General features: G+C 37.9%; 2 protein-coding genes across 5 annotated transcripts in view; one reads left to right on the forward strand and one right to left on the reverse strand.

The window, feature by feature from the left end:
- Positions 1-12,882, reverse strand: part of Tesk2 (testis associated actin remodelling kinase 2) — a 131,482-nt gene that overhangs the window by 116,016 nt on the left and 2,584 nt on the right. The window lies entirely within an intron of this gene.
- Positions 204-4,017, forward strand: LOC100723596 (small nuclear ribonucleoprotein E-like). Its single transcript, XM_063235132.1, has 2 exons — positions 204-216; positions 3,704-4,017. Exons 1-2 carry the CDS (start codon positions 204-206, stop codon positions 3,982-3,984), a joined length of 294 nt encoding a protein of 97 aa, XP_063091202.1. The 3' UTR covers positions 3,985-4,017.

Consider the following 12,882-nt stretch of genomic DNA (forward strand, 5'->3'; position numbering starts at 1 on the left):
GTTCATGCATTCTACCAAGAGTTTTATGTATGTTACCTCTAATTTTTGTGACAACTCTGCAAGACAGCGTTTTGTTTTGTTTTGTTTTGTTCTGTTTTGTTTCTGGAGACAAGGTCTCACTGTGTAGTTCAGGGTGCCCTTAAATTTATATATAGGAGAGTTTAAGCCCAGGTTGAGTGCTGGGATTACAGGTATGCACCACTATGCCCGGTGAAGGTGGGTATTATTATCTCCAATGTAAAGATGAAAAAATTAAGACTCTCAAATACAATAATGAGAGACCATCTCAGGATTCAAATCTACTATTCCTGAATTTAAGCACTTCCCATTATAACATATCTCCTCCACAATCACAGGTAAGCATCTGAAAAATTATTTATGGATTATCTATAGAAAGCTACTACTGCCGGGCGTGGTGGCTCACGCCCATAATCCCAGCACTCGGGAGGCTGAGGCAGGGGGATTGTTGAGAGTTCAAGACCAGCCTGGGCTACAAAGTAAGTTCAAGGCCAGCCTGAACTGCAGAGAGACCTTGTCTCAAAAAAAGACAAAAAAAAAAGAAAGAAAGCTACTACCACTCTCCATCCTCCCACAACAGGGAGACTAATGAAGCCACAGAGGGCTCACCAACCTCTAAGGTTTCAGTCCTTTAATAACTATGCACATAAAAATTAGCTCTATGCAAACAGACTCTCTAAAGAATGAGTGCTAAACAGGGAAAATACGCCAAATCTCAATCGTTCCTACGTTTCCATTATAATGTACAGTATTTATTTCTTATAGCTTCATTTCACAAAAATGGAGAAGATGCAACTTTACACAATAGTGTAGACACAAATAAAACCTTGCAATGCACAAAAAACTATCAACCAAGCTGGGGATTTGGCTCAGCGATATAAGCAGCTGCCTGACAAGCATGAGGTCCTGAGTTTGATCACCAGTACGAAAGAAAAAAAAGCTATCAACCAATAGGTAATAGGATATGGCAGTACAGTATTAGCCAGCAACCAAAAATCTTCAGTGTTTACCCAAAAACAGAATCATGTGTTCAAACCTGGTAACAAAGTTTCACAAACTGAGTAAAATGAGTGTATGAAATTTCAGTGAACTTTTACATCCCTTGTATAAAGACAAGAAAAAAAAAACAATATACTCCTATTTTATCTAACATCACAGAGTGTGCAGAATGTGGTGGCACATGCTGCAATTTCAGCACTCAAGAGGCTGAGACAGGAGCATTGCCTTAAGTATGAAGCCAGTTTGAACCACAAGACTTGTCTCAAAAAAAAAAAAAAAAAAAAGCCAGAGAACAGCCCTAAACTAATTAAAATAAGGATTCATTATGAGTGACATGTAGTCCAGAAAACTGGTCATTTATTTTTCCAGATTAAGAATACTAACAAGTCTAATAACAGTGTATCAAGACCAAACACATGGCAACTCTACATGACAGGTCTGCTCAGTGATTATTCTTTCTACATCCCAACACAGCAAATACAAACACATTTCAGGATGACTGCCTAATTAAAAATAAAAGCAGTACTGCTGAGCTTGCCATCTTCCTGTGAAATAAACTGTGGTTTCTATTCAAACCAAATGCATTGTAGCATTAAAACTGGCACCCTTTATTTAATTAGCCATGGAATTTCACAACGCCATATATTAGTGCCAGACAGATCAAAAGCCAGTTCTTAAAGTGCATTAGCTTTTTTGCATAAGCATCATGATTGTTATGAACTAGAATTCCAGTAGCTGGGCCATGACATAAAACAGAAACTTAGGCTCAAAACTATAAAGGCATTTAGTGGTTAGCTAGTTAAATGTTTTTGATCAGTGTGGGAATGTCATCTATTAACTCACTCAAATGTTAACAGGAGTCCCACTAGGTACAAGACATTACAATAGGTTCTATCATACTTATTAAACATTTACCATAATCCAGATTCTTTTCCAAGTGCTCTACATTTAATATCCATTACAGTTCTATAACAGTACCATTAACCCCTTTCATTTTTTTATTTTTTTTTCTAAAATCTAAGTGTTGATATTAACCCCTTTTACACATTTGGAAACAAAGCCATGAAGGAATTGTTAAGTTGGTTAACCTAATAGCCAAGAAGTGCTAAGAGCTAAAATTCCAGCCCTGTGCCGGGTGTAGTGGTACATGCCTGTGATCAAGAGGATTACTGCAAATTTGAGGCCAGCCTGGACTACATAGTGAGTTCAAGGCCAGCCTAGAAAATACATTGAGACCCTGTCTCACAAAAGAAGGAAGGAAGGAAGGAAGGAAGGCAGGCAGGCAGGCAGGCAGGCAGGCAGGCAGGCAAGCAAGCAAGCAAGCAAGCAAGCAAGCAAGCAAGCAAGCAAGAAAGAAAGAAAGAAAGACAGACAGACAGAAAGAAAGAAAGAAAGAGAGAAAGAAAATTCAAACACAGCTAAGCACCTATAATCACAACACTCAGGAGGCTGAGGCAGGAGGATCACTGTGAGTTCAAGGCCACCCTGGACTTAAGAGAGCTCAACACCTGCCTGGACTGCATAGCAATTAATTGTCTCAAAAAAAAAGAAAGAAAAGAAAGAAAAGAAAGAAAGAAAGAAAAGAGAAACAGAATTCAAGCCCAGAACTTGTCTCTTTAATCACTGTACTAACACTACTTCTCTGGAAGGCTAAACAAAACAGAGTAAAACAAGACTTCCCCTCTTAAGGAGCTTAGTTCCAGAAAGACACAATGGATACAGCACAGTGCAATTGCTAATGTCCTGACAGTGAGGACAGAAAAGTAGGAATGGAGGTAAGTAGTTTTAAAAAGGAAATTGGCCAGGTATGGTGATGCACATCTGCAATCCTGCACTCTGTAGGCTGAGGCAGAAGGACTGAAATGAGTTTGAGGCCTGTGTGGGTTACATGGGGAGTTCAAGGCTATCCTGAACTGCACAAGACTCTGTGTCAAAGAACCAGAAAGGAACGAAGGGAAGAGAGAAAGAAGGGAAAAGAAAGAGAAGGTGGGAGGGAGAACAAGAGCGAGGGCAAGAAGGAGAGAGGGAGGAAGGGAAACAGGGAGAGAAGGAAGGAAGGAGAAATAAACCAAATGGGCTGGTATATAGTTTAGCAGTACAGCACTTATCTAGCATGCACAGGCTCTGGGTTCAATTTTCAGCACAGCTAAGTAAAATTTAATTCAGCTTTCATTGTTACCTTATCTGTTAATGTGCCTTTAAAATAGCCGGACAAGTAGACCAGGGATTTAGCTCAGCGGCACAAGCGCCTGCCTGGCAAGTGGAAGGTCATGAGTTTGATTCCCACTACCCAATAAACAAATAAAGAAAGAAAGAACAACAAAATAGCTGGCATGGTGGCACACTTCTGTAATCCCAGCACTCAAGAGCCTGAAGCAGGAGGATCCTTGCTAGTTTGAGACCAGAATGACCTACAGAGTGAGCCCAAGGCCAGCCTGAACTGAATAGCAAGACCCCGTCTCAAGAATTAATTAATTAATTAAAATACAGTGGCACTCTAGGCAAGGTGCTGCACACCTGTAATCCCAGTACTTGAAAGGGTGAGGCAAGAGGATAGCTGCAAGTTTGAGCCAGCCTGGACTATACAACAAAATACTACCTTAACAATAATAATAAAATAACAACAAAAAATACAGTGGCAAGTTGCCATTAGAGCTAGCATGGTGGGAGCTGTGGTCCTTGTCAGTCAGGTTCCACAGGGGCCAGGGCCAGAAAGTGCAGAAGGTGATGGTGCAGCCCATCAATCTCATCTTCAGATACTTGCAGAATAGATCCCAGATTCAGGTGTGGCTATATGAGCAAGTGAATATGCGGACAGAGGGCTGTATTATTGGTTTTGATGAGTACATGAACCTTATATTAGATGATGCAGAAGAAATTCATTCTAAAACCAAGTCAAGAAAACAACTGGGTCGGATCATGCTGAAAGGAGATAATATTACTCTGCTGCAAAGTGTTTCCAACTAGAAATGATCAGTGAATTAAGACAGCAATGAGAAGCAATGGTAATTAGGATAAATGTCAATTACTATGTGTACCCATGTAAAAAAGGCAGCTGATTAAGTGGTTTGCCTTGGGAGTATTTGTAAATGTTTGTTCATATTGTTTTGGCTACCCTTATGTTTTTACTGGAGGTCAATAAATGTAGGGTTGTTTTTATTTAAAAAAAAAAAAAAAACACAGTGGCAAGCTGAACATGGTGACACACATCTGTAATCCAAGCACTCAGGCAGGAGAACTGTAGTAAATTGGAGACCAGACTGAACTATACAATGAAACCCTGTTTTAAAAATATAAAAATAAGGGGCCAGAGATTTAGCTCAGCATTATGTGCATTCCTGGCAAGTGCAAGGTCATGACTTCGATCCTCAGTACCAAAAACAAATAAATAAAGATACAAAAACAAAGTCCAACAACATACCCTCAATGGTAAAAATTTGCATTGAGCATGGGTAGCACAGACCTGTGATACCAGAACTCTGGGACACTGAGGCAGGAGGGGTACAAATTACAGCCTGCTTCAGGTAACTTCAAAACCTCAAAATAAAAACAGAAATGAAAACCAGAGAATGGCTGAAGATATAGCTCAGTGTGAAAGCCCAGGGTTCAATCTCCAGTACTCCCCAAAAATATACATACATATATATATATATATATATATATATATATATATATATATAATTACCTATGTGATTTACCTAGCACAGAATTCAGTGAAACTATGCATACAAAGAATACAGTTCATCTTCAGTGTATTCTAAGCGTCTTTTACTTATATGCTGAAATATACAATGATATAAAAAAACAAACTGATACTGAACCCTGCTCAAGTAATCTGAGATGTTAAAATATAAATATAAAATACAGAAATGTTTAAATTGCAAGGATATAGTTTTAATTTAAGAGGGTTTGAATGTGACGAGAAGATAAAGCAATTTGCTTCTATTTCTGAAGTTAGAAAATAGTTTATTTGAAAACAAAGAGTCTTAGAAACTGCAAGAAGAAAGCAACCAAGAAGAAAGAAGTTAGGTCCCTACAGTTAGGTTAGGCTGTTGTGTAGTTTAAAGACACAGATTAAAGACATTGGACACAGATTAAAGACATTGGACAAAAAGGTAAAGAAAATCAATAATATGAAGGAGTACTGAAAGTTCAACAAATGATATTTTTTCAATCTTGTTTTCTTTCTCAAATGTATTACTGTGCCAAAAGGACTATTTCATAGCTATGAGTGACAGTACATACCTGTAATTCTAACACTAAGGAGAAGCAGAAGCAGGAAGATCTAAAAGGACTAACTTAACTCAATGCTACAGCACTTGGCTAACATGAATGAAGCTCTGGGTTCAACTGTCAGCATCTCACAACACACACATACACACACACACACACAGAGTCATTTTCAGTTCAGATTATCACTCCTTTACAAATACAATTTTCTTTAATAATATTTCTAGCCAGGCATGGTGGCACATGCCTGGAATCCCAGCACTCGGTGAGCTCAAGGCTAGCCCGAACTGCATAGTGAGATCCTGTCTCGAAAAAACAAAATAAAATAAAATAATAATATTTCTACTATTTCATAGTCATGAAATATTTCAACAGCATTTCACACCAGCCAGAAGAAAGTACACTGCTAACTATTTTCATATAACAAACGACAGTTTTAAATTCTTTCAAGGATATGTGTTGCTTACAAAATTCTTTATCCTGATATTCAAGGACTTGGCTCCACTTAAACTATTCTTTCCAGGTGTGGTGGTGCATGCCTGTAACTCCAGCACTTGGGAGAGGCTGAAGCAGGATAACCTGAGTTCCAGTCCTGCCTGGGCTACATAGTGAATTCAATACCAGCCGGAACTACACAGTAAGATTCAATCTCAAAAAATCAAATAAATAAACAGTAAATAAAAACCAATCATTATCAACCCCTGACTTAGTCCACATGTTCAATGCAGTGTTCCCTTCCTACCTGAGCTTACCTGATATCCTACCTCTTTCCAGTTCTTTTAACCCTCGCACTTGCCAGATAGGTGCTCCACCACTGAGCTAAATCCCCAGCCTTCTTTTAATACTTTTTGATTACACGTTTACTTATTACTCAACTAAGGTTTTTTGGGTTCTCTTAACTCCACTCCCACACTCGCTTCCACCATCTGCTCTCTAGGCTGAATAAACTTTCCAGAACCCTTCATGTGTCATACAAAGGCTCTTCCTTGTTTGGCCCCTACCAGATCTAGCCTCATTTCTAGCTCTTCTACCCAGAGACACAATCTACACCAAACACAGACACTGTTCATTACATTCAATGACTATGTGTGTAATATTCTTTTTCTGTGATGTGTTGTTTTCATTGTTTGTTTTTTAAGAGGTTAACTCACTACAATGTAGCCCAGGCTGACCTCAAACTCCAGGGAATCCTCTCAGCCTCCTGAGTCTAGGATTACAAACAGGCATGCACCACTGCATCTGGCTCTTGGATATGCTCTTTTGGATTTTTCCACACAGCTCTTTCAGTAATCATCTCCTATGGGAAGTATTCTCTGAACTCTCAATCAATCCTTTTTGTTCTTTTGATAATCCCCTGCATGAATCTCAGTTATATTATCAAATAGCATTTAATTATTGCTTATCTCTACCATTGGACTATGAGCTCCATAAGGGCTTGGTCTTGAACTTGCTCACCTTCAGATGAATTATGGCATATAGATTTCAATACTGTGATATTCATCAAAATTTACAGGGAGAAAAAATAGGAATTAAGATTCCACATTTCCTATATAAAAACAAAAAAATCATTAGCTTATTCACTCAGTAACCAATATTTATTCAGCACACTCTAGGGGCCAGGCACTATGCCAAAGCCTAGAAGTTGGATTTGACAATATAGACATCCACAGAGCAAGAATTCTGAGAGGGTACAGTCCAAAGTGTTAGCATTCATTATTAATTCGTTGATTCTTGGGCAGGTTACAAAAATGTTTTATTTTCTCCCTAGAAATCTACTCTACTTTCCTAATTCTTTCTTAATGAATATGCAATTCTTTGATAATCACGTAACTTTCTTTTAGTCTTCCCAGATTATAAAGTCCTACAAATCAGTAGGATTAGTACCCAAAGTAAACAGTGTTCAAATTTGTGAACCATAGCTAATGTGAGTGCAAAACAACTGAGAACTTTAGTCAGATTCTAATACAAGGAACAATAAGACTAAAATATACAAAAATATTTCAGGATTTCCATGGTAGAACTGTTGTGAAAATCATTTGAAAAAGATCCCATGCAAATAGTCCAACAGAAACCTAAACCATAAGATCAACATCATGCTAGTTTTTCATATCACAGAAAAAAAATTGTTATCACTCTGTTCTATTTAATGCAGAGAAAGAGAGGTGCTATATAACTTGTTTGGAAGACAAATTAATAAATAACACCATATTTCATCTGTATAATGATTTACAGTTTACAGTTCACAAAGCACTTTGACCTTCACAATAAATTCTGCTTTCTTATTTCCACTGGATAGATTAAGAAGCTAAGGACTGAGCTGGGCGTGGTGGCTCACGCCTGTAATCCCAGCACTCCGGAGGCTGAGGTGGGAGGATCATTGCGAGTTTGAGGCTAGCCTGGGCTACAAAGCGAGCTCAAGGCCAGCCTGAACTGCATAAGGAGACCCCGTCTCAAAAAGACAAAAAAAAAAAAAAACCTAAGGACTGAGAGCTGGGGATGTAACTCAGTGGTAGACAGTTTGCCCAGCATACAAAAGGCCCTGGCATCAAAAAAGAAAATGAATAAGTAATAAGTAAAAGAAACTAAGAGTTGAAACCTGGACAGCCTTTCTAATGAAAACTCAAAATCCAAAAGCCATGAAAGAATACACTGCAAAGTTTGTCTTCATAAAAAGGAATAAAACAGCTGGGGGGGGGGGATAAAATAAAAAGTCAGCAGGCAAATACCAAATGAGGTTAGAGGCACAGTTCAGTGGAAGTCTGTGTGATTAATCTGCAAGAGGCCCTATTTTCCCTCCTCAAGCACCAAAAGGAGTAGAGAGAGAAAAACTTATAAAACATAGCAGACAAAATATTTCACTTTTTAGTTGCCAGGAATTTAGCTCAGCTGCAAAGCAACTGCCTGCCAAGCACAAGGTCCTGAGTTCAATCCCCAGGACCAATAAAAAAGATTTGTTTCCAAACTATTTCACTTTTTACACCGAGTTGTAGCAATCAGTAGGAAGTGATTAACAACAGAAAAGGAGGTAAAGAATTTAAACAGGTAGTTTACAAAAAAGGAAAGAGGAACAATCATATATAAAGCTACTCTGAGATATCATCTATCAGATTAGCAAAAATTCAAGTTTGTTTTTGTCTTTTTTTTTTTAATCGGTACTGGGGATCGAACTCAGACCATGCGCTTGCAAGGCAGGCGCTTATGCCCCTGAGCTAAATCCCCAGCCCCTAAAAATTCAAGTTTGATAGCAGCAAAACATAATACTAACAACACAGATCCTGCAGCCAGTATTTTAATTTCTGCCATGCAGTAGCTGTGCAATTTGGGCAAGTCACTTAAATTCTTTAGTGCTTAATGTATTTACCTGAAAAACAGAGATAATAGTGGTACCTACTTCAAAAGGATTTTACTTCGATCCCCGGTACCGATAAAAAGGAAAAAGACCAAAAAAAAAGGATTTTACAAAGGTTAAATGAGATAATATACATAAATTATTTAGTACCCATGGCACATAGTACACACTATATAAACATTTGTTATAATATAGCCAATGTTAGTATGTAAATAGGCACTCATATCAGAACAACCCTAAGGAAGGCAATTTTAGCAATATATTTCATAGTGATAAATGCACACATACTTCAACTTCTGTGAATTTATCCTATAAATTTCCTTGCACAAATGTAAAATAACGTGTTCAAAAGTCTTCTTTACGGCATTTCTTGTATTATTGAAACATTGCTCTCAAAAAGAGTGCTATACTATATTTTAAAATGTGCACTCTAGGGGCTGGGGATTTAAGCTCAGTGGCATAAGTGCCTGCCTTGCAAGTGCATGGTCCTCAGTTCGAACCCCGGTACCGATAAAAATAAATAAATAAAAATTAAAAGGTACACTCTTAAACCAGGTAGAACAGCATATACCTGTAATCCCAGTACTCAAAGCAACTAAGGCAAGAGGATCAACAGTGAGTTTGAAGTGAGCCTGAGCTACACAGTGAATTCAAGGCCAGCCTGAACTGCATAGCAAGACCTTATCTAAAAAAAACAAAAAAACCCAAACCTAAAAATAGAAGTACCATTGGAGTAAGACATGGTAACACATTCCTATAATCCCAGCACTCTGGGAGGCTGAAGCAGGAGGATCAAAAGTTTAAGCCCAGCCTGGGCAATTTAATGATTTAGAAGACCCTATCTAAAACTGAAAAAATAATTTTAAGATTTATTAGTCAGCACTGCAAAAAGAGAGAGAGAGAAAGAGAAAGGAAGGTGAGAGGGAGGAAGGGAGGCAGGCTGGCTATTTGATCTCAGTGTAACACTCCTTGGCATGATCCCAAAAGAATTAAAGACAGGACACTAGAATGATATATGGATACCCGTGTTTACTGTGGCACAATTCACAATAGCTAAGCTGTGCAAACAGCCTAGATGCCTGTGAACAGATGAGGGTAGAAAATATGATCTATAGTCCCATAAAAGCCAATAGACTATCATTCAGTCATGAAGAACAAAATCAGATCATTTGCAGGAAAATGTGTGGAATTGGAAGGCATCATGTTATGTGAAATAAATCTGACTCAGAAAGTTAAATATTCTATGTTTTCTCTTATGTGAGCAATCTTTAAAAATAAAAAAAGATGACAGTAAACTACAAGGTAAACTTTTAGAGATGAGGGAGAGGTTGGAGGAGTAGGGAGGAAAGAGAGGGAAAAGTAATGGGAATTAAAATACTCAAAATATGTTACATGCACGTACCAATATATCAATACAAATCTCATTATTCTATATTACTAATAAGAACTAATTTTTAAAAAGTTCCCTTATAAAAGATGGAACCAACATACTGGGCAGAGTGGTACATGCCTGTAATGCCAGCCTATGGAGGCTAAGGCAAAAGGATCACTGTGAGTTCAAAGCCAGCCTGGGCTACAGAGCAACACCTTGTCTCAAAAAAAAAAAAAAAAAAGAAAAAAGAAACAAACAAAACACACACACACACACACACACAAAACTGAAGCAACATAAATATCTATAATAAGGAACTAGTTAAATAAATTATGATACACCATTCAATGAAATTCTAGAGAATATTAGGCAAGTACTTTTTAAAGAGGAAAAAAAAAAAAACCAAGAACGAGGAAGCTGTCTATGTAGTGATCCGGAAAGAGCTCCAAAATATATTAAATGAAAAGGCACAGCTGATAAGGTGGAGATAGTCACAGTAGAGACCACAGACTTTTGCAAGGAAAGTGAGAAAAAGATTATATATTCACATTTGAAAAAAAAAAAAGATTATATATTCACATTTATAAGCACTTGTCAAGAGAAACTAAAGACAGGCTTGGGGATACAGCTGAGCTGAAAGTAGCAAAACCCTTGCCTACCACACAGGAAGACTTGATTATATCCATGGCACAAAGAATAAAAGCAGTTGAGAAGGGGCAGATGCAGGACATACTGTCTACTGTTAATATAAAAATGTATAAATATGTAAATGTTATATATAAATATTTTACATGGGGAGATTTAGCTTAGTGGTGTAAGCACCTGCCTGGTATGGGTTCTATCCCCAGTACCAAGAAAAAAAAAATCCATCAGTAGCACTACCAAAAAAATCCTAAAATAAAAAACCTACAAAAAGTAATTTATCTATAATCATGCAATTAATAACAAGTTTGACTACAAATAGGAGTATTTGTAGTATTTTTCCAGTATTTTTCCTTTAAATATACTACATTTCTGGAATGTTAAGGAATAGGAGGTTTAAGAATTATCACAATCCAAGACAGGCGTGGTGGCTCACGCCTGTAATCCTAGCTCTCGGGAGGCTGAGGCAGGAGAATGGTTGGGAGTTCAAGACCAGCCTGGGGTACCAAGTGAGCTTAAGGCCAGCCTGAACTACATAGCGAGACCCTGTCTCAAAAAGACAAAAAAAAAGAATTATCACAATCCAGGTCTAGAGGTGCATGCTTATAATCCCAGTACTCACTTGTAATCTCAATATTTGGGAGGCTGAGGCAGAAGGACCACTGTGAGTTCAAGGCCACCTGAACTACTTAGCAAGACTCTGTTTCGAAGAACCAAAAAAACAAAAACAACAACAACAACAACAACAAAACCAAAACAGAATTTTAACAATTTAATAGGAGCTGGGATTTAGCTCAGTGGTGGATGCGCCTGCTTGGCAAGCGTGAGGTCATGAGTTTGATCCTTGGTACCAAAAACAAAAACAAACAAACAAACAAAAAAAATTTAATAGAACTGTAGTATTGGGTGGGAGGTATAGTACAGTCATGAGCACTTGCTAAGCATGCTCAAGGTCCTGGGTTCACTGCCCACAAAAAAAATCTTTACAAAAAGTTATTGGAAGCTGGGCATGGTAGCACACACCTGTAATCCCAGCACTTGGGACTAAGAGATAGGAGGATTGCTTCTAGTTCAAGGCCAGCCTGAACTGCATAGTTAGACTCTGTCTCAAAAAAAGAAAAAAAAAGTTATTGGAGATCACAGGGGTGGAGAGTCCTTAGCCTGCATATATACATTTTACCACAGAATATTCCAAATCACCAAGGATGTGTGTTTACAAAATCATCCTAAATATATATCTGTATAAGAGAATAACACATCATATATCCAAGACAGCATGTATCTGAGAATCTCACTGTTTATTCACATACAACATCCATACTATCCAGTGAATGACTTCCCGACAAGTGCCAAGGAACTTCCACCAACACAATGATAGGCCCCTCTTGATAAGCAGGCTGATCTATAGGACTAAACATCGCTCCTGCTACCACCCTGGATAAGTATGACATCCACACTGATGATACATTCAACATAGCCTCTTAACTTCCCATTACAATAACCTACACTTTCATTCCCTTTCAACAACACTAAGATAGTTTTGGGGTTTTGGGGGGTGGTTTTTCTATTTTGTTTTTTTGAGACAGGTTTCACTATGCAGTTCAAGCTGGCTTTGAACTCATTTTGTAGCCCAAGTTAGTTTCAAGCTGGTAGTAATCCTCCTACCTTACTAGTGCTGGGATTATAGACATGTTCTGCAATGCCTGGCTCCAGCCTAACTTTTTTTGTCTAGTTTGAAATACTGAACTTTCCAATTATGAATTTTCTTATGAATTCTGGTCTTTCAACACCTTTCTGATTATCTCCTTATTCTCTAAGTATACCAGCCTCCCTGCAGCTTTTATTTCTCATTCCCAGTTAAGACCCTCAGAACCAATGCTATCTCCCACACTATCACTATCAGTATAAAGATGTTCTCTATTTTATTGTTTTCTGCAAACTTCAGTTCTGGATCAACTCAATCATCTCTTTTGTCCTCCTGTTTTTAGGCTGTTGGAGAAAGTAAAATCCATGCTACTGGGCCTCATTATAAACAAAGTATTTCTAACTAACTAGGCCTCAGCAATCTTTAAAATCCTTAATCTATTTCCTTTTCATTTTCCACTAAAGATTTCCATGACCATAATATTCCAGTCAGACACTCACCATCATTCCTTTAATTGCCAGAGATAATTGATTTTTTCCACAGATAACTGGTAACATCAAAATAAAGTCATCTCTCAAATTCCCTCACGTTTTTCCCCCTAGCTCCTCATTATTATCCATGTATTCT

This window comes from Cavia porcellus, unplaced genomic scaffold, assembly GCF_034190915.1.
Source record: "Cavia porcellus strain 051 isolate PalLab524CR breed Dunkin Hartley unplaced genomic scaffold, mCavPor4.1 scaffold_25, whole genome shotgun sequence".
In the NCBI taxonomy this organism is placed as follows: domain Eukaryota; kingdom Metazoa; phylum Chordata; class Mammalia; order Rodentia; family Caviidae; genus Cavia; species Cavia porcellus.